Source organism: Hippocampus zosterae, chromosome 2 (assembly GCF_025434085.1).
Source record: "Hippocampus zosterae strain Florida chromosome 2, ASM2543408v3, whole genome shotgun sequence".
Classification (NCBI taxonomy): Eukaryota; Metazoa; Chordata; class Actinopteri; order Syngnathiformes; family Syngnathidae; genus Hippocampus; species Hippocampus zosterae.
This window is the reverse complement of record NC_067452.1, coordinates 33,391,297-33,413,773: the sequence shown is the minus strand read 5'-3', so window position 1 is coordinate 33,413,773 and position 22,477 is coordinate 33,391,297. Positions and strand designations below refer to the sequence as shown.

The following is a 22,477-nucleotide window of genomic DNA, read 5'->3' as shown; positions in this document are numbered from 1 at the left end:
CATTTCGGTCTTACATGATGATGTAAATTGACTAAGAGTCCATTATGGCCACTTAAGTGTCATATCGGGTACTATTTAGCCAAGTATTGCTCAGACACATCGTTTTGACTTTTTGAGGTCTTTCTAAGTTACTGGCAAGTGTGTTACAAACTTGCTGTTGGTTTTCAGACGCTACACGTATGATACAGCGTCACCCCCATACATAAGCGCCAGGTTGAGAGCGACACCCAAGAAATTTCATCAAGAAGTTCCCAAAGAACCTCACTCGTCACGTTTCCTTCCAGTCTGGGTCCAGTTGGTGTTCTTCCTCATCGCAGCAGTCTTCCTCTACCTCGTCTTCTCCAACATGGAGTCAAACGACTACACCAGGAAAATAGAATGATTTAAGGAAAAAAAATCCTGCCCCGTTGATAGGGCCGTTTTACTTAAAATGACATTTTATCACAGAGAGGTTTTATTTTCCTAAATGCCCTTCTAGCATCTTCTGACTAAATAAGAAGAGGCCAGCGTTCATTGTCGCAGACTGAGGTTATTCGAGTTCAGAGTGGTCCATATGTTCCTCGTTGTGTTGGAACAGATGAGCTGAACAAAAGTGCCTCAGTGGTTTTGTAACAAACAAGTTGCATGTCTATACCTACAGATACAGATGTTCTTCGCTTGACTATTTTTGTACTATCCTGATCACAAGATTTTAACCGATTTCAAAAGAATAAAGTTACAAAAAAAGCACAAGCTGTGTGGAAAATGGGACGTAATCCAGTCAACAATAACATTTTAATCGACTGTGACGTTTACACGTTGAAATGCAGCAACGTACATAAATGACATACAATGCAAAGCTGGGTTGGATTCAAAATACAAAATCATTCTTGACATCTCAAGTGTCAAACTCAAGGCAGATCCGGCCCGCCACGTCATTTTGTGGCCCGCAAAAGCAAATCATGTGTCAACTTCCGTGATCCTTGCTAAGTAGAATCCATACCAAAATGTCAGGTTGTCATGTATGATAAATAACGCTTTTGCAATAATTTTGTTGCCCTGTGTACACACTGTGAACAATAATTGAACAAACTCTTACTCAGTTTGTCACAATTGAACATTCATTTGGTTTCACTTTCATAACGGTCCTCCGAGGTAAGACGTTAACTCCAAAGTGGCCCGTGACAAAAATGAGTTTCACACCCCCGCTTTACATAAACCACGTGTGTCCAAGTCAAGGCCCGTGGGCCAGTTACGCCCCCCCCACATCGTTTTATGTGGCCTGCAGGAGAAAATCATGTGTGTCAACTATCATGATTCTGGCTGGAATCTGTACCGAAATGTCAAATTGTCATGGGTAATAAATAATGACATTTTCTACAAGCCCTCCGAGAGAAGCCCAAAGAGTGGCCCGCGACAAAAAACGAGTTTGACACCCCTGACATAAACCATTGCTGGAGAACAACATATTCAATAAATTAGTGGAGTTCTTCCTTAGTACAAATCTTTTAATTAAAAAAAAATATTAAAACAAGAGTTAGTCACATTTTGCTCCTTGAGCGAGAAACAACTGTAAATACACGAGCATTAATACGGAATTGAGCGTAAACACCGACTTTGAACGCAACGGCTCTATTTCAGTCACCTTGGGTGCACGGTGTAACGTGCAAGGCTTGCATGAATACAGTATATAAGAGAAGCAAGTTAAAAAACAGACAACTTCTGTGTCCAGCAGGTCTAAATTAAAGTCAAATGAAACCCTGTTTGCTATTTTACTGACATATTCGGAAAGTTCTTATGTAAATGATTGAACTTTAACCACCCCTGACCCCCACCTGCAACCACTATATATTTGAACAAACCTTGAGAATGTCACATTAATCCAAACGTGACAATAAAGAAAGAATAACCAAGAAATCCCAAAGTCCTAATTTTGTGGCTATGAACTGATCACTTGCTCCGGTGTGTCACTAAATCCCCACCAGGGGTGTCTTTGGACAAAATACACAAAGGTTGAAAGGTTAAGGAGTACAGCCCACACCACATTCACTTGATCAAGAAGACAAATTCAACACTTTGTTTTTAATTATTGAGCGACGGGTTTCGCTTTCTTACGATAGAGCGTGTATTTTGATTGGATTTATATATTTATTTTACCTTAGTCATTCTTGGTAGTTCAATGCCAGCCATTTCCTCACACTCCCACATGAAAAATCGTAAAAGACAAAAATGTATACCGTGGGATTGAAGGTCTGGATTCTAGTCTCTATTTTCTTTCTTGCAATACTGCGATAGGTATGCTCAATGTTGTGGTACCGTCGGAATCTGATTCTAGCCAAAGCCTAATTTAAGTATGTAGAAAAGTACTGTGTGGTAACTTTTTTCAAAGTTGAGGGACAGAGTGGGCTGTTGTCATGCAAATAAAATATGTTATTAAACTACATTAAATATATGAATTAGCCAAACTGTGACCTCACCATGGGGTAGAATTTTGAACTGCCTGCTCAAGGACACTTTTAAAAAATTAATAATAAAACAATAATTATTATAACAGTCAACCTACAAAATAATTGCCTGGTTGTTTAATTTCACAATTGATGGGTAAAGAGGAAAGTCATATCACATAGCCAGCTATTAAATACTTATATAAAAGTTAAGCCCATCCATCCGTATTTTCCATCATATATCTCCTTCAAAGATCAAGGCCCAAGTGGTTTAACTTGCTAGCAGATACAGCGAAGGTACGGAAAGGTACCAAACGATGAAATTTAAAAGGAGAAACCTTGTTCCATGCAGACTGAGGTGGGCGTAGCAGGGATCGCTGACCAAGCCAACTGGTTTTGTGGTGCCCCATGAAGCCATTGTAGACACAGCCGCACCTCTCTCCCTGGAGTTGTGAAGCAGACAAACCCATGCTTCATATAATTGCATACATACCAAGGGCAAAATATAAACCAAGCAATACAGTAAAAGACATATTTCACACATTTTTGTTTATATGAATCCGACACAGGGACAATAACTGGAGCTTTACAAAATGACATTGTTAGACTCAAAATGATAAAATTGATTGAGCAAAATGATATTAAATCAAATGCACATGGAATTTTTTGTATTTGTACAAAGGCACTATAAAATATATTATCAGGGAGATTTTTTTTCAATTATTACACAATAACATTCACATTTTCTCAAGACAGAAACAACATGCACATACCTTGAGCCGTTATGCCTGGCTGCATACACCATCATAGCTTGTTAATCGATAAGGCAACATAAGTGTTTTCCACACCTGGAGATGGAAGTATATGTTGTTAGACTTTCATGCAAAAAATAAACAAACAAAAAAACCACATGGATATTCCTGGCCAATGGACAGATACTTGGAGAGCTAAGTATTTTGGGGGGGATAGTGCATGTAAAAACTTTTGAGAACCAGTGACTTACAAGATCTGGTCTCTCGCTCCAGTTCAGAGGGTTTCCTCTCCTTGTTGCACAGCATTTTGGCCACAACGATAATTATGATGACGGCAACAACAAATGTCAGGCCAGACACAAGCCAGCTGATCATTACTGGACTCAGAACTGGATCGGGGTCTGAAGATGGGAAAATGTGTTTGTCAGTGAAGGACATCTTCCTCCCCATTGCTTTGAGATCATTCCTTCAGGCCAGAGATTTAGAGCCCCCTCCTATTTGACAAACTCGACCACAGACCCCTTTGTCCCCAGAGCATTAAAATTGCAACATTTTCAAAATGTCACAAAGGGCTTTACTATAAATAGTGCATTAGTGTGTATATTGATTAATATGAATTTCCTGTACTTGATCTTCAATTGCCTGACATGCAAAATGAGGGAGCCAAAGAAGTGTCACCTCGTATAGATATGGGCAGGGCCTGGCTTTCTCTGGAGACAAAGGTGCGTCCTCCCAGCTGGACCCGATACAGGCAGTAGTAGTAGCCCTCATTTGAGCTCTGGGCACTAGCAAAGGTGAAAGTGACGGACGGGCTGAGGGCTGGCAGAGACTGGCGCACTGTGCCATTGGGGCGGATGAGTCGCAGCTGAAAGGAGCCTCCGGGGTACGGCTGCGGCGTGAAGCATGTGATGTTAAAACTGTGGCCCTTAATGACGGATCCAGCCGGGACCTCGGAAGATGTGTTGTACCAGTGCTGAGGGGTCAGGAGTTCCACTGGGAGAAAAAAAAAACGAGCCATCATTATATGTCAAGGTTGCGATCGAGAAAGCAACTGAAGTTGGGGGGTAAGTATGCAGATAAAAATATAACCTCATTGCCACCGTTAAAAACTCCAACCAAAATAAAATCACAAAACAAGAGCCTTAGACTGTACCCACCCCCCCCCCCCCCAAAAAAAAAACAACCATATGCTACGTGAATGGGTGACGGTTGGATGGTAAGTGACTTACCCACGGTGATGTTGACAGAGTTGCTTGGTGGAGAGCTGAGCAGCTGAGAAGGCGAGCTGCCGCTGACCCTGTAGCGACAACTGTAGCTGCCCTGTTGGAAAGTCTCAATGTTAGGCAGAGCCATCTCCACCCGTGACTGACTCATTTCCGCCTTCTGCGTCACCACGGGCGTGGTCACGCCATGTTTGTAAAGGTGGAAGTCTCTGACGTGGTGACCCGGCAGGACGCTGCAACTGAACCGAACCGCTTCCCCGGAAGAGAACACGGTGTGGGGTGACAAAAGGGAGAGGATAGGCATGAAAAGGGTACCTGTGTGGAAAACCAGAGGGTGATCACAAAACTTACATTTCAGTCAAGAACCCTCAATCTCACAACTCAACTCGTTTTTCATTTGCAACATTTAGATCTTTTTTTTTTAGAACCGGAGATGCAAACATTATATATATATATATATATATATATATATATATATATATACACACACACACACACACATACCCACATGGGCACGCATGCAATGTCTTAGCACAAAGCACCTTATCAAAAGATTGTCCCACCTGAGCATTTCACGCCTGCATCATTTTCATGGGTGCAGTGGGGGTGACTATGGAGGACGACGGCACAGCGGGTCAGACTAGACTCGTGTCCCGTGCACTGAACGTGCCGCAGCCAGATCTGTCCTCTGCCCATACCGAAAGCCGCCCCGTGGAGGGCCGACTCTGCCAAGCCACAGGCCAGCTCCAGGCACACCACGTCAGCCTCGCGGAGGTCCCAACCGTGGTCGCAAACTGTCCCCCAGTGGTTATGTCGGAGAACCTCGACACGGCCAGAACATTTGCTCTCCCCATCCACAAGTCTGACATTATCTGAGGACAAGAATCAACTTTTAGAAAGGGCACGCTGTAATACTATGGATGGAGGACGAGCACTTTGATTCTAAATCCTGGCTTACCAATGGCAGTGACTCTGTCCTGCAGAACACCTAACAAACCTTTTGATGAAATGAGAAACTAAATTACCATCACATAACACAAATTTCAACTCTTATTACTCTGCTGCTGAATTAAAAGGAAACCATATACCTATCCAGAAGAGGACGCCAATAAATTATACTTCTTGGTTGAAAGCGGAGGTCAAATCAAGTTTTAAACAAGGGTTAGGCTTTTGAAGTAAGATTTTGAGGGTTCAAAGTAGGGGTGGAGGCCACATTAATTTTTAAACAAGGGCGGCATTTTAAGTTTAAAAACGAGGTCTCAAGCCTTGGTTAGGATTTTAAACATGCAGGAATGGCTCCAAAGAAAGGCTTTAAGGCAGGGGTGTCCAAACTTTTTGCCAAGGGGGCCAGATTTTATGTGGTAAAATGTCGGGGGGCCGACCTTGGCTGACATTCTTTACATTGAACAACAATATTGTTCAACAAATTTTAGTAAGCTAGTCTGTTTCACATTTCCATTTTTATTTTAATTTCAACAATCTTAAGAATTTCTTTTGGTTCATTTGAAACAGGTATATCACATGCAACTGCTTATTCACTTGACTTTTTCTTAAACAGAAGTCTCCTGAGTGTAAATTGATTGATTTGAAACATAGAATGTATCACCATGACTTTTCAATAGTCACAAAACCTTTGACTCGAACAACAGAGAAATGAACAAGCAATACACATATCCACAACTGCAAGGATCATTTGAAATATGACATATCAGTCGATATAAACACGGAGTGATGTCTTGTTAACTCGTGAGTGATGCCCTCTAGTGTCTAAATGCTATTACTCATTTAGCCACTAGAGGGAAGCAGTACTCTATGAAACATCACTCACCAGTCTACGAGACCTCAGTCAATGCAACACGTGTTCCATTGCGCCCAACCTGCGGGCCAGACGGCACTGATTTTATGACAGGGGCCGAGGGCCGGATGAAATTCGACCGCGGGCCGGATTTGGCCCGCGGGCCGGACTTTGGACACACCTGCTTTAAGGTCTCACACCTAGGTTGGGGTTTCGAATTAGGGTTCCAAATCCACAATTAAGGATTCAAGCCTGGGTCCGGGGTTTGAGTTCCAAAGTAGTTAACGGTAAGGGTGAACCCTAACTAACCCTTTTAAATTAGAGTAAAGATTGCGAAATAGAACTGGCACCACAGTTACGGGAAATAAATTTAAGACAAAAAGGCTTAGACTATGAGAGAAGCTGGTGCTATACAAACAGAGGTTAGTGTTGATTTTAAGCATCAAACCAATACAATACAGATGTGTCAAGTAAAATTCCTCAACGACGCGAGACAGGCCGGCCGATATTGCGCAACTTAGACTCAAGTAGGGTGAACTACCTGTACGTTAACCAACCTGAGCGACTACTAGCAGCCTAAACTTACCCGTTAGCAGAATGTAGAGGAATGTTCGCATCGTTTCCCCCTCACCCTTCCATCAAACAGCAGGGCCGGAATGATGGCCGGCCGGTGGAGTATTGAAGGACGCTACATACGTAGCATGTGACATTGACGTGCTAGCTTTGTTAGCTTCTTGAGCTAAACAGCCGAACAAGTGCTAACTAGCAGAGCTTTAATCAAGTGGCTGTTGCGACGCGACTGTTGCGTACACCAGCGACAGACATTTTGACAATTAAAAGCGAAGTCGAGAACAAAAGTCTCGAGAGTGAGGCCAGCTCGTCACAATAATCTGACGTCCATGTCGGAAATGTGTTGAGTAGAGTAGCGTTTATCCATCCAGCCCGTGATTAGCTGTTGTCGAGGTGGCCGCCAGGGGTCAGCATTACCCTTTTAGTTCAAAATCAAGCAGAAGCCTTATGCCATTACTGATTTTTACCACACGCAGTCTGGCGTGTTTCCCGTTTTCATTTGAATATTCTGTCATGTCTTGCAAGTGTTTTTCAAACAAATACACGGACATTGATTTACGACAGTTTAAATTTATGAATTGAACTGGATTGGGCAACAAATATTTTACATTGTCAGCTGTCAACCATTGCGTTTTTTCATTTTTGTGATCAGCACAAGGGCTTATTTTCCCCGACAAATAAGAGGGTTTTTTTCTCGACAAAAAAAGTAGTTTCAAGGTTAAAATGGCGGCAAATATACTACTTTGTCAGGCAGTGTAGTACATCGTCTTGTGATACAAAAGGTCCCGCTCATCACCTTGCCTTCTATCATCCTGCACAGAGGTTATCACCCCATTGTTGATAAGCTCTCGGACTAACGTGCACGGATGTTTGCAGTCCTAACAAACGTCAGAATGACAAGACAAAACCCAGCAATTTGTAAAAAAAAAAAAATAGTAAAAATGTACATTTAATAAAAATCAACGGAAATGAGTCTTTCATGATGATATCTTTGAACACTGAGGTATACTTTTTTTTTAAATCAAGGCAAACTGTTATTTATGCCACTAGAAAAAAAACAGTCAATTGTCATGATGCATTTTATTGACTCACTTGTCAAATAAGCAACTACCTTGTCATGTTGTAAATAAAACATAACCATCCTTTTTCAAAAGAAAAATAGGAGGTAAGCAAGTAAGTGTACTTATATATATGTATATATACAGTGCCCTCCATAATTATTGGCACCCCTGGTTGAGATGTGTTTTTTAGCTTCCAATTATTTTATTTTTTTTCTAAATAATATGGGACCTTAATGGAAAAAAAGAGAAAAATCCAACCTTCAATACAAGTGCATTTATTCAGTGGGGAAAAAATCCCACATAAAGAAATAATTATTTGACATCAAATCACCTGTTCCACAATTATTGGCACCCTTAACAATTCCCAGGAAATAAATATAATTGAAGCATTTCTGTCATTTCTACAGTAGTTTACAAAGTTTACCAGAGTATGTAGGAACATTTAATTAGTAATTCATCACTTCCTGTCTCCCTGGGGTATAAATATGACGTGACACCGAGGCCATTTCTCTTATCCACTCTTAAACATGGGAAAGACAAAGGAACACAGCATACAAGTGAGGCAGATGTGCGTCGACCTTCACAGGTCAGGCAGAGGCTACAAGAAGATTGCCACTCAACTGCAGCTGCCCATATCCACTGTGAGAGGAATAATTAAGAAGTTCAAAACAACTGGAACAGTGGTAAACAAGCCTGGACGAGGAGCCAAGTTTATTTTGCCACCACGCACAGTGAGGAGGATGGTAAGAGAAATCAAAAGATCTCCAAAGCTCACTGTTACAGAATTACAACAAATGGTAGCATCCTGGGGTCACAAAGTCTCCAAATCAACCATCAGGCGCTGTCTACACGCCAACAAGCTGTTTGGGAGGCATGCACGGAGAAAACCTTTCCTCACTCACAATCATAAACGCAAGCGTCTGGAGTTCGCCAAGCGGTATTGGGGCTTCAACTGGGACCGTGTGCTTTGGTCAGATGAGACCAAGATTGAGCTTTTTGGCAACAAACACTCTAAGTGGGTCTGGCGTACCACGAAAGATGCGCATGCTGAAAAGCACCTCATACCCACTGTGAAGTATGGGGGTGGGTCAGTGATGCTGTGGGGCTGTTTCGCTTCCAAAGGCCCTGGGAACCTTGTTAGGGTGCATGGCATCATGAATGCTTTGAAATACCAGGACATTTTAAATCAAAATCTGTTGCCCTCTGCCCGAAAGCTGAAGCTGGGTCGTCACTGGGTCTTTCAGCAAGACAATGACCCTAAACATATGGCCAAATCTACACAGAAATGGTTCACCAGACACAAAATCAAGCTCCTCCCATGGCCATCTCAGTCCCCTGACCTCAACCCCATTGAGAACCTGTGGGGTGAGCTGAAGAGGAGAGTACAGAGGAGAGGACCCAGGTCTCTGGATGATTTAGAGAGATTCTGCAAAGAGGAATGGCTGAAGATCCCTCTTTCTGTCTTTTCCCATCTTGTGAAACATTATAGGAGAAGATTAGGTGCTGTTTTGTTGGCAAAAGGGGGTTGTACAAAATATTAACACCAGGGGTGCTAATAATTGTGACACACATTATTTGATGTCAAATAATTATTTCTTTATGTGGGATTTTTTCCCCACTGAATAAATGCACTTGTATTGAAGGTTGGATTTTTCTCTTTTTTTCCATTAAGGTCCCATATTATTTAGAAAAAAAATAAAATAATTGGAAGCTAAAAAACACATCTCAACCAGGGGTGCCAATACTTATGGAGGGCACTGTATATTAAACACAAATATAACACAGTTCCTCTCTTCAAATCTAACTTGGAAAAAAGCAAACTGTGTTTGTTCCAAAATGGTATGTGTTCATTGGAAGGTGACAAACAGCGCTAAATCATTTCCCTTGTTAATAAGTACATGAGCCGACCCCATTCGCATGGAAGCAAATTCAGTTATCACTGATAATACAAGGGAAGCAGACATAAAATTTAAAAAAAACTAACAAAAGAAAAAAACAAAATAATTTAGTTAACTTAACACAAGTAATCCAAGAAGATGGCCTTTCGTTCCACAGGCTAGAAACTTCTTCATCTACTTTTTATAAACAAAGTGTTCATTAGATAACAGAACAAGTGGCTTCAGTTCCAAAATAGAAGTGTCTCAGGCACCACACGGACATCAATGTGCTGCAATTCAAACTTTTTGTGTGTCCAGTCATGGTGCGACCATGAAACGTTTGCCGGAAAGAAAAACCCAAGTCACCAAACGGCCTTTTTTTTTTTACTTGGACTCTCCCAGTAGATGGACAATGAGTTCATATGTGGACAGGACGATGGCCGTGTTGGGGATTTGTCTAATCAGCTGCGGAATGAGTCCTCTATAAAAAGCTGCATAGCCTTCCTCCAAAGCTATTAACCTCCCGGTCTGAAAGAAATACTTGTACTTGCTGCCTTCCTCACGCAGTCTTGTCCGAATCACCTCTGTGGAGACAAACAACACATGATTTTTAGGTCAGTGGCGCTGAAATCAGTTGCGATAAGAGGCGTGCCTGGTCCAAGTGTTTACCATGTGGGTAGGCTATGCAGGATGCACACCCCTTTGAGAAAGCAGCTGCCATCATCAAGCGTAGAAAGTCAGACGCTTTTTTCTCATTTTCATTATTTGGGGATGACAGCTGATGGTCAGCAAGCCGCTTCTTGAGTGTCTCATAGATGAGGAAGCAGATCATGGTCTCAGAGATGCCGGCATAGGATGCGGTTAGGCCACGGTAGAAGCCCCGGACGCCCTCCGTTTTGTAAACGTGGCGGGCGCATTGCAAGGCATTCATCTTTTTCTCTCCCCGGGCTCTGAAAAATCAAACAAACGTTCTTCAATGACTGACAAAAACTGCAATGGGTTATTTTCAGCACCGAGTGCCATTTGTTCAAAACCTATTTATTTGTTATGTGGAACATGAACAAATCAAATAAGTGTTTTTTCCAACCACTGCGTCACGGAAGAGTGTCGTGACTGATCCGATTTCACATCCTCAGCCACCATCTCATTATCACAATTATCATTTGTTTCCTATAAATAATATATCTTGTTCTTTCATCCGGACGAACGACATAGTGATCTCCCGAACATTTAAAGCTTGTCCACTAGAGGGCAGGAGATACAATTTATCTGTGTAACCAATGGCTGTGAATACAACACTGTGATATTGTGTAATATACGCACCGTAAAAGTTGTTCCATGAAACTTTGTTTGATTTGCTCCCTTCAAGCGTAAGCTTATAATCACACGCACAACATACAAAGATTAATTCCAAGTTCTGAAATGTAGACATTTATCAATACATTATGGGAAGGTTGTATTTTGCAGTCAACAATGATATTGCATTAGACTGATTTGTGTTCAACGTTTTGTGGCAAACCTCTTCTAAACTGTGCTACAAACCCCAGTTGCATTCGAAACCCCCAGTTGCACAGTTCCCTTTTTTGGCGTCTAAGTTTTCAAAAACATTGCCCGACACCCGTTCCATTCCAACTTATCCCGGTCAATTCAACATAATGTAAATACGAACAAGTTACAAGTTGGCAGAAACAGTGAATCTGCACTCAAAGGTTAACAGTTTTTCTGTTTGTTTTTTTGAGTGAGGACTGTGCTTCTTGCATAACTGTAATCCATGTATGTACAAGGGGCATCGAGATTTCAAAAATAAAATTACCTTGATCACACCCGCAATTCAGTGTTTTGTTAACCCGAATATTTTGACGCTACTGCAGAAAATAGTTTTTGTGTGTGTGTGTGTGTGTGTGTGTGTGTGTGTGAGTGTGTGTGTGTGCATGGGGGAGGGAGGAATAGCTATATTTGAGTGTTTAGGAAAACCTGGTCATATATTTGTCAATGGGGGGTAGTTTGGTTGGAGGCAGGAAATCATGTTTGTAAAATGTGCAGTGTTGCAAAGTGCAGGAAATGTCATTTTTCTGAGAATAATCTCATGGAATCTGGAGTGTTTTTCAAAATTGCTCTTCAAATATTAATCATCAGTTTATCCTTTTGTTGTGCAAGAGCTGTCAATTTCTAACTTTAGAGTTAAATGAATAACGAAGCGTCACAGCGTTTCGCTTGCAATGTTCCAAGACTTTTCCTCACCTGGACGAGGCTCATCTTGTTGGCAAACAATTGACACCCTCCCAATCCCTTAAAAATAAATATTAAAAAAAAAAACATTCTCCTGTGACCTTGCATATTCAACCCGACGCCAATGCAAGTGCAAATATAGACTCTTCTTCTGCACACAGGCCAAGGCGTGCGTCAGAGCTGTGTATTTACAGACACAGATCACAAGCTCAGAGTCACATAGTGAATGGCTCAAGGACAGCAAAGCGGCAGAAGGCGGGAAGCGTTGCTGTTGTAAATGACATTGTACACACGCACTACTTGCGTTCAAGGGACATGTGTAAAATTGCAAAAATTCTCACACCGTAGCACAGAACAAAAACATGTCACACCTCAATTTACTCAAAAATTCACTTCAAAATCTAACTCTGTGTAGCTGAACAACTGTTTGGTATTCTGTTGAATGCGTCCTAACAGGTGGCTACACAGGTTATTTGTTCCTTCTGTCATTTCAAGACGCCAGCCTTTAATTGGTCTAGCTGTCACATCGCTTAACAAAGATGAATTAGTTGGGTGGGAAGGGTGGTGATCTTCCACTTACAGAAAAATGGAAATCTCCTTGAGACACTTGTTGCTCTCTCATTATAATCAAAGCCTACCACACACGTAGCAATGTGTCCGAAACCGAATGAAATGTCGTTCAGTGCGCGGGGCTGGCCAACGAATTTTAATGAGTGGCCAAAAGTCAACCGCTGCTTTTGAAATTTTAAATCACCTGTGTGGGGGGCAGTGCAAGGTTGCCGATTAACAGCTAATTTATTGTTTGCACGACCCAGCCGAGCCATAGAAACACTAGATATACAGCATTCACATTGTGTATTATATTCATACTTAACTCTGTTTATGGTGTCATGTGTACCTGTGGATGAATGGTACAGTCTCTTTCACCGCAATACACACAAGCAACGTACAAAGTGTGCCAGGTACAGCAAGTGAATAAGCGAGAAGCCACTTGAGTGTTTTGAAAGGCGCTCATAAGTAAAATGTATTATTATTATTATTATCAAAATATCCACACGGGCTCCTTTTATCTCACCCATCTTCCCTCTTTGACAACCCACTTCTTCCTTGACAATCCTGCCATGTTTTTATGGTTTAATAAAAGTTATGCAAAATGGTATACTGCACGTAGAGCCTCAAAACCCATTACAGGGTTGGCGGCGCATTGGGAAATGCGCACAGCTCAATCCTGCAGTGTGTCGGTGTATGTCTGCAACCTTTTTGTGATGGTCTATTCCAGTCGGGTTCTGTCGTGTTGTGTGCTGTGAGCCAAACGTGCCGCTCCACAGTGGTTGGGAATCACTGGTGTACTCTATGCAGAGCCAAAAGCTTCACGCAAGAGCACACAGAGCAGGTGCACTTAGAGCCTGTACTCACTTTTTCTCCAACTGCATCCTAGTCTTGACCATCCAGACGGGGTTCATCAGGGAATTTGTAACAAAAGCTGAGGGACAAAAAAAATGTTTATTCCACTTATAAACCATTTTAAGAGCGAGAATCTGCAACATACAGTTTTTCCACTTTTAACTCATTCACTCCCGAAGAAGTTTTTAAACGTCTTTTCAGACTTGGTCTAGAATTGGCTGGTACTGAATTAATGTCAAAAGCCTACTTAAGCATTTTACAGTCTGCTAGATTATATGACATGGTTTTTATGGTATGCGTTACTATGCTTGAGGCTCACCTGCAATACCAGCAGAGGACATGTGTACAGCACCACTATTGGGAACCAGCATCCCATTGAAAAGCTCTTTGGATTTGGAATATGAGGCAAAGTAAATGGCTCTGAAAACATAGGACAACAAACTGTTGAAAACTCGCGCCACGGAAGGTGTCGGAAAGATTTGCAACGCATTGTCATTCTATGAAATTTGTGAATGTGCTTTTATAACCCGAGGGCCATTCATAATGCAAGCGACTGTGGAGAGCATGCGTCCAGACAAGTGAGATCCCTGCACCTCACTTCGGGAACACTCTTGTCACCTGATCCGAATGGGCTGAGTAAGCACTGAGAGCCCCAATGCCACAAGAACTGGTTTGAACGGGAGCATGTCCAAGTTGGCTAGTGGATCGGGATAGTGGCAACAGAAAAGATTTCATTAGGCAAGGGGCGAAAGTAACCCCATGAGTGTCTTTGGCCAGCAGTCTCAAAGTCCAAGCAATGTTTTGCTGTGTATTAAGATATTGAGGCTAAATGCTAACAGTATCAGACGGTGTTTGCTTCTAGACACACTAAAAGTGGGGATCTGAATAGAAAATACCATAGAATCAATAGAAAGCCTTTACGTGAGGCAGAATGACGACAAATTTGGTGAGAAACTCCTTTGGAGAATAAAAGCAGGATCGAAAAATAAATATGATAGAAACAACAGCAAAAACAAAGCGCAGCGCAAATGGCAGTAAGATACACATTACCGGTATATGTTCAGTTGAAGCGGAGTGAGTCGCAATAATGTCAATGGCTGCTCTGAGTTCAGTGCAGTCATTATTTCACGATTTGAATGTTGCACCCAAAGAGGGAGCTAGGTCATCAAAGGGAAAAGGAAATGATGACGCAAACATTAAAGTCCTCACAGCACACAAAAAAACCTGAGTTAATATGAACGGCCGGGTGGTAAAGTGACACCGAGAACAATTTTTGGCAAACAATGAAAAAGAAAGTGTTTTGACACATGAATGCCATCGGCAGTATGAACAGTTTCGTTTGACTGTGCAAACACTGTAAAGAAGTAAACACACTGAAATTATTACTACCCAATAACATGTCGTGTCTTGAGAGATTTTGGCGATTCATGTTTAAATGGCAACATTATTCCCCAAAATTCCTGCACCTCACCAGGAAGGCGACCAGGAGGCATCCTAATCAGATGTCCCGAGCCACTTCATCTGGCCCCTCTCGACGTGGAGAAGTGGCTTGACTCTGAGCGCCTCCCAGATGACCGGGCTTCTCACCTTATCTCTAAGAGAGAGCTCGGACACCATGCGGAGAAAACTAATTTATTGTATCTGGGATCTTGTTCTTTCGGTCACGACCCATAGCTCGTGACCATAGGTGAGGGTTGGAATGTAGATCGACCGGTAAATTGAGAGCTTCGCCTTTTGCCTCAGCTCCTTTTTCACCACGACAGACCGATACAAAGTCCGCATCGCTGCAGACGCTGCACCGATCTGCCTGTCGAGCTCTCGCGCCCTCCTTGCCTCACTCGTGAACAAGCCCCTAAGATACTTAAACTCCTCCACTTGGGGCAAAATCTCCTCCCCCACCCTAATTACATAATACTGTACAAGGAGCTATCCAACTAGGTCTATTAGTTAAAAAAAAAGATTAATGGAATTGAACAAAATGCAGTTACATTAATCGGGTAAATTTTGTTGAACATGTCCTGCTCAAACCAATGCACAATAATGTAAATGAATTCCAGCCACAGGGCAAGCTGTGTAACTAAAGTGCCATGTCACATGAATTTATGGGAAAAAATTATTAAAGATATCAATGTGTTTTTTCCCTATTTGATATAAAAAGAAAATCAATTCAATTAAATTTTTTTTAACCCAGCCCTCATGGGAACATGTTTTCTAATTCCTGCTAACCGACTGAGAACTGGATTGAATTAATGACAACAGCTTTCTGTTTACTGTATACGGGCAATCAAACTAACAGGTGTGTGACAAAAGCCTTAGCTTTTGGGGTTGTGGTGCTTTTGTTTTTGAGTACAAGGACATTCTCATCGTGCGTAATCAATGACTTGCGCACCAGCTGGCAGGCGCCACAACATTGCCAAATACTTCGACTTTGCGCTTCAAAAAATACAATTATGTAAACACGCCGGGGATTGCCCAAATGTGGAAGAAACTCGTGTGGAGTGCAGCGTTTGCATTACCTTGAGGGAGCCACGCCGACCAGATTTGGCCCCAGACCACGGAAAAGAGATCTTGGTCCCTCTTTCTCGAGGATTGATCTGAAAGTCATTAAAAAATACATTAAAAAAAAGCAATGTAGGTTTTGATCGTGTTCTCATGGGAAGAAAAAAAAAAGTGCAATCATGCAACAAAGTACTATTAAGGGAAGAGCTATTATAACATCCTCCTAATATGATGAAGTGTTACATCACAAGTACTCCCCTGAAACCGATCCACACGCACCTCCCAACTCACATGCACTTGGCTCGTCAGTCACAACTCCCCCCTCCCCCATATCTTTTAACTTGCTGTGACCTTCATAATTCAGATGGCTTGGAGTTGCATGCGGTGGGAAGCAAAGCAGTCTGTGTTGACTTCTGGAATGTACACCCTGTCTCCAAAAAGCACATTAGCCCACCGAATTGTTCTCGGCGTTACAAAACACCTGTTCTCCAACAACAACGCGGTCAAAATGAAACCGGTTGTTTTGAGGTCAAAGTCAGTGGCTGGCGGTTGTTTATGGCTGACATGGTAGAGTACTATAAGTGTTATCTGGTACATTGTAAAACATCGTCTGTCATTGCAAAGACACCACAAACACATTTGGGAGAAAAACACTCAAGACCGAACTGGCACGCTAAAATGTGTTGCATTGGCACTATTTTATCACCTGTTTGGGTGTCTCGGGTCTTAACATTTGGAGTCTCGGTTGACAGCATACCAAGCCAGTTCTCAGTCTCCGTCATCTGGGTGTAATTTAACACTGCCCCTGCAGCACCCAGTTAAAAAAATCCTTTCGCGTTTCCTGCGCTCTTCCCTGAGCCAGCGTTACAAAAAAAATGTATACAGTATACTGTAATTTGAATTGCCCCATGAATATATTTTATTGCCATTTTAGGTAGAAAATCCTGGTCCATGTCACAGTATTCAGCTGTTTAGGGAACACCAAGCGAGAGCAGGACACAGTGTACTTAATCCTGATTTATGTAGGACAAGATTAATAGCAGGACTGTGCCACGATTTTTTTACCCGGAAAGGAAAACACTGCATAGAATTTGTTTTGTCACCACTCCCAGAAAAAAAGCTATGTTGATTGTATACATAACAATATAAGGACCCATTGCTTATTATGATACTCCTGTGGTTTTCACGATGTACGTAATTAAAAGTCTTCACACAGTCTGGTGAGGAAGTTGTGCCGCCTACATGTGTCGAAACAAAGTGTTCATATCCTAGGTCGAGAACTGCTGATGCCTGACAAGTGTACGCAATGCAGCATGGGGCAATAGGGGCTGTCTGACAACATTTTACCGTAAGACTTGCAGCAGCCCAGGCGTTACAGTGCCTGGTCGGATGACCCCGGTTCCAGTGAGGGTGCCAAGCTGGACCTGGAAGACGGGCCGGAGGGTGAGTCCCGAGGACTGTAGTCTTGTCTTCAACACCTCCAAAGGGCAGGTCACGATGGCTCCCACAGTACCGCTACACCTGCAAAACAAAGTGTGTGTGTGTTGGGGGATCAGGGGGGGTAGACTATTGAGTTGTCATGTCCGATCATGGTATTTAATACATTAGTTTCGGTCCTAGTATGGAAACCCTTCAGTTGAAGCCCCCCGCACCACCAAGACCAAAATATTTTTGTCACACGTGGTGTAAGTGTATCTCACAAGACCAGAGAACTTTTAGTGAGTGTCAAAAGATTAACATTGCGCTTGTGCTTTGCCTTTGGTGACGCATGTTTCTTTTTGCATGGAGGAAACCCATTCATTTCAAATATCCTGACACAGTCATTCCCAACAAGCGTGTCACAGGAAATTGTACGGTTTCATTGAGTCGATCGGAAACATCCGATCACTGCGTGTCTTTCTTTTATCCCTGCAAGAATTCAACAGGCCCAGAGTACGGATTGAAAAAGTAAAAATGACAAAATACAAACAAGATCATTGTTTCAGTCCACGTATATACTTTTTGTCACATTTTTCTTTGGTGATCTGTGCTGACATTTGTCTGATGTAAACTATGCCTCTGCTCAGTAATGAATGGAAAACTTTGCTGTCGTGGAGTTTTCTGGAAATTCCTCTAGTTCAGGTTTGGGCAGGGGCAGGCAACTCCACTCCGAGAGTCGCAGTACTGCTTGTTTTAGAAGTTCCCTCTTCCAACACACCTTATTCAAATGATGAGAATCGTTATTAGGCTCTTACAGAGCTTGCTGATGAGCTCTTCATTTGGATGAGGTATGTTGCAGCAGGGAGGGACGGAAAACATGCAGGGCTGCGTCTCTGAGTTGCCTCCCCCTGGGTTAGGAATACATTGGCACTGATATTGTACACACCAAGACTACATCACCAGTCTAACATATAATTTCAAGGTCACAGCCATGTCAGCCATGTGCTTGTAGCAAGATACTTTAAGAACACGGATGACAACACTTTTCGGCTAGTGCGAAGATGAACTCTTTAGACCGCTACTGAGGTAGACCTGCGACTAAGGCAACTGTTTGCAAGCAACCAGGTTGGGGAGTTTCACGAGCCGCTCGCATTCACAGATATGAGTCGCATTTCTTTGATGGTCCAGGATGATTTATAATTAGGTGCTCATATTGCGTTAATGTTTTCTATCTTGCTGTGTTCAGAATAGTTTTCATTAATTGTTATGAATCAACTTTGATCTTGTGCCTTGTCGGTAAACACTAGTCTATGTTATGAGAGAATCTTAAAAATTTCGACAATACTGACACAGAACTAAAACTCACTTGTGTGTTTAATGGTGTAATTCCAGACACTGCCGTGACTTCAAGGGTAAAATGGCGTCAATGGTGTCGCTTCTCGTCCCCATGGGAAGTGACTTTTTTTGGGGGGGGGGCAAGGGAGGGTCGTAGCATGACAAGCAACAAATGTATTCGAAAAGGTTCTGACCGTCTTGACACCAGCAGGAAGCCAAGATGCTGGAGAAGCGGCTCTCGTTACATAACAGCAGCAAACTACAACCCGTGCGGATCCCGCCATCGTGCCAAGAAGCCGCTGGCTAAACTTCGACTTTACAGTGACAGTTAATGGCGCATTTCAAGCACAAAACGCAACATTATCAGATCCGAACGTGACGCCGGGCTGATTGATGTACGATAATCCGTGCCAGATTTAGCTGGCTAGCATCCACGAAGATGTATCGTGAAATATGTACATAATGTGTAATGGAAGTACTGTATGATGTTGCTGGGCGACTTTATAGCAAGTAGATTTCCTTACTGTTGGCATGTACTCAGAATGCATTCAGTCTATGTGCAAAATATATACAACATGTACGGAAGAATATTAAAAACGTTAGCTCCGAATGATAATGACATGCTAACGCGAGCCAGCTGGTGCTAACCGTTAGCACCCCGGCTAACGGTCCTGTACGAGCCCGTGAACTGTTTGCTGACTGTAAAATTATTTATTAGCAGCAACGCGGAACGGGTATTTATTTTCAATAGACGTATAATATAGAAATTCCCCGTTTAGAGGAGGCGGCATTACACGGACTTACCCTCCAGCAAAGAGATGCAGAAGCGTGTCTTTCTGGGCCATCTTCCAACTTCTTCTTTTTGGGAATTTTATTTTCAGACAGCCACCATGTTGGTGTAATAGTTATGATATGTCTGAATACACTCGCTTTGGCGCAGACCAGGACGCTTCGGTGTCTAAGCGTTCGGCTTTTCACGTGTTAGTGCTTGCTCTCGGTGAGCCGGTTGGGCGGAGCTGTCGGCCAGAGACAGACCTACTGAGGAGGCGTCGCCCACGATTACGTCAGTAGGCCGGATGAGGGCGTTGTCTATGACGAGGGCACACGTGCTCGGGACACCTCGTCTGCAAGCTTTTCAAGTCTTGCTTTGGTGTTGCTACAAACGGAGGGACAAAAGCAGCACGAGGTCACTCGTATTGAACCTGTTGTGAAATTGATACCGCGGGTGGTTAATACAATGGCTGTTTGTGGCGATGTTGAATTTCTCTGTTTACAAAATAGCAGTGGTGGGTTATTTGCTTACAGTTTTCGTTTACGTTATTGCTTTCGTTGCTTAATTCATATTCCACAAATGCAATATTAATCAGAATGACGTGTTAGGACTAGTCGGGGTGCGTAAAACCTAAAAAACAACGATGATGGAAGCAACCATTCACACCTATGCACAATTTAGAGTCTTCAATCAATCCTCATCTTTTTGGACCGTGTGGAAAAGCCAGTGTACCTGTAGAAAACACATGCAAACACGGGAGAACATGCAAACTTTACACAGAAAGGCCAGAGCTGAGATTTGAACCCTGAATCACAGAACTGTGAGTTGTGTTACCAGTCCAATGTGTCGCCCTTTACAGTTACAGTTGCATAAAGCATTTAAAGCTTGATTACAGTAATGGTAAAAATGACATCGAAATATTTCAAGTGACTTTATATCAAGATCCTCAGTTAGACACAATCAGAAAAAATACAGCAGGTTGAAAGAAAAATTAAGAAAACAATTCAATTATAATCTAAAAATAGATATGGATTCAAAGAAGAAGGCATCTTTTAGTCACAGAAATACCTTCACACTTACAACACTGTTTGTATTGTGTTGTTCATACTTTTTTGAAGGTCATAGTTTAAGTTCTACTGTTGGGAGGAGGGAGGGATGAGGCAAAGCCCACATATTATTTTGCTCATTCAGTTGTACAATATGTAATCTCGTCCCGCAATAGCGTGTCCCAGTGTTTACCAGCCAGATGTTTATCTCCCAGCAGTTAGCCTCCTCTGGCTGTGATAAGAACGGGAAATAACAGAAGATAATAGGGCAAGAAAAACAACATGCTGTTTCCTACTGGGAGAACAACAACAAAGAATGTTGCTGGTTTGGACTTAAGTGGACATGTGACACAAGTCCTGCTCCATGGTCCATAAAGAGTGAGGGTACGGTACAATCTCAAATATAGCACAACAATTACCTCAGTTCAAAACAACATCTAGGACAAAAAGTCAGTCAGCTATATCAGCATTTGTATATTTGCGAACAAAATACTCTCAGCAGTGACTTTGCATTAGGGTTTTTGGTCTTTGGTTACAGACACCGGAGCTACTAACACCAAGTGAGCAAATATAAAACTTGGAGCTGTAAGCACAGTGTATGATGGGATACTTTGTTCCATCATAATTCATTTTCTGCCTGTTATCAAGTGCAATGTAGTTTCAATGTAGGTCTTAATAAACCTCATGCAAACATTAAACCACTCTGAGGATTCAACTCATGATCTGAAACTGAAACAACAGTGAAAGGCAAAAAATAACCTTGAGTTCCACACCCCGAATATTCCACCACTTCAACTGGTATCCTTTGGAGCAGGGTTACAAGCAGAAAGGATATATTTTCCTTCCACTTGGTCTCACACAGCAAAAAAGGTGGGAGCCACATTTACATTAAACTTTGATGGCAAGTCCTGTATCATCAGAATATCATCCCGTGGGCTGGAAATGGCCCCCGAGCCATGAGTTTGAGAAATCTGCTTTAGCACAATGCACACCCAAATACATTTAGTTTGGAATTTCAGATAACATGAGTGGACTGACATCTAAATGTTCCTGACCTTACAATACAATACAATACAATACAATACATGCTGATTTATATAGCGCTTTCAAAACAGCGGCAGCTGTAACAAAGCGCTTAACAAAACAGTTAACATAAAGTAAGATAAACACAACACATAACATCAAACACGGACAGTCGTGCAGTCCTAACCACTTTTCCGTCACACGCTTTGTTGTTTGAAGCAGTTTGAGATGAAAGAGGACAGAATTAACCTTGGTTACAATATTCTTTACTACAAAAATAAGGACACTTAAAGCATGGATCCTCCGTACAGATTACACACCAGTCATGCAACAAAAATATTTCGCTCCATAGGAGAAGACAAAAATTCAGGCTTCGTAAACATGCTTGACGATGCCGAAACAATACAAATCTCTCTGCAGCCCGAAACACTACAAACAAGTTATCCCGGAATGGGATGATTCATGGGTGCCCCCCCCCCCTCCTCCTCCCAACAGTAGAATTTAAACTATGACCTTCAAAAAAGTATGGGATGGAATAATACACATTTCCCCCCAAATGTGTCCCGTTGTGTGAGAACAAACTCGAATCCGGGTCACCGCAGAAATCTGTAGCACTTTTTGCAAGTGAGCAACCGGAGCGGCCCCACGTCATATCCAGTAATAATTCTTCATGGGCTGAGATTGTTCCACCCGATATTGGCCAACTCACGCAGTTCTCATGAACGCCACCTCGATAAGAGTTCAGTCAGTGCAGCTATTCAATAAATCGGTTTGGTGCGCAACGTGCCAACTAATAACTCTGACTCTATTCTACGAATACAAAGAGCACATAGAATAAACAAACTCCTCGCCGCGAAATCAATTGCGTTGGAAGACGTACGACCTCCGTGTCGAAATCACGTGACCAGCGCAGAAAACCTGATTGGTTGGACCTTAGATGAACGTAGATGGCGATCGATTGTGTCCATTTATTGAACCAAATTCTGAAACATTTTTTCAGCTTTTTTTGGCCAGATTTTTTGACCAAATTTACACTATTTGTTAGATGC

At 42.3% G+C, this 22,477-nt stretch overlaps 2 protein-coding genes across 2 annotated transcripts; both read right to left on the bottom strand.

Moving 5' to 3' along the window:
• Positions 1-751: 751 nt before the first annotated feature.
• Positions 752-7,135, bottom strand: si:ch211-150o23.3 (galectin-3-binding protein). The gene is made up of 8 exons (XM_052058476.1): positions 6,780-7,135; positions 5,357-5,395; positions 4,962-5,270; positions 4,405-4,713; positions 3,854-4,168; positions 3,427-3,576; positions 3,197-3,271; positions 752-2,866 (listed from the first exon to the last, which is right to left on the bottom strand). Exons 1-7 carry the CDS (start codon positions 6,808-6,810, stop codon positions 3,228-3,230), a joined length of 1,197 nt encoding a protein of 398 aa, XP_051914436.1. The 5' UTR covers positions 6,811-7,135; the 3' UTR covers positions 752-2,866; positions 3,197-3,227.
• A 2,884-nt stretch (positions 7,136-10,019) lies between these two features.
• Positions 10,020-19,622, bottom strand: slc25a33 (solute carrier family 25 member 33). The gene is made up of 7 exons (XM_052058478.1): positions 19,392-19,622; positions 17,181-17,354; positions 15,851-15,928; positions 13,654-13,754; positions 13,347-13,413; positions 10,371-10,651; positions 10,020-10,285 (listed from the first exon to the last, which is right to left on the bottom strand). Exons 1-7 carry the CDS (start codon positions 19,430-19,432, stop codon positions 10,086-10,088), a joined length of 942 nt encoding a protein of 313 aa, XP_051914438.1. The 5' UTR covers positions 19,433-19,622; the 3' UTR covers positions 10,020-10,085.
• Positions 19,623-22,477: the final 2,855 nt, after the last annotated feature.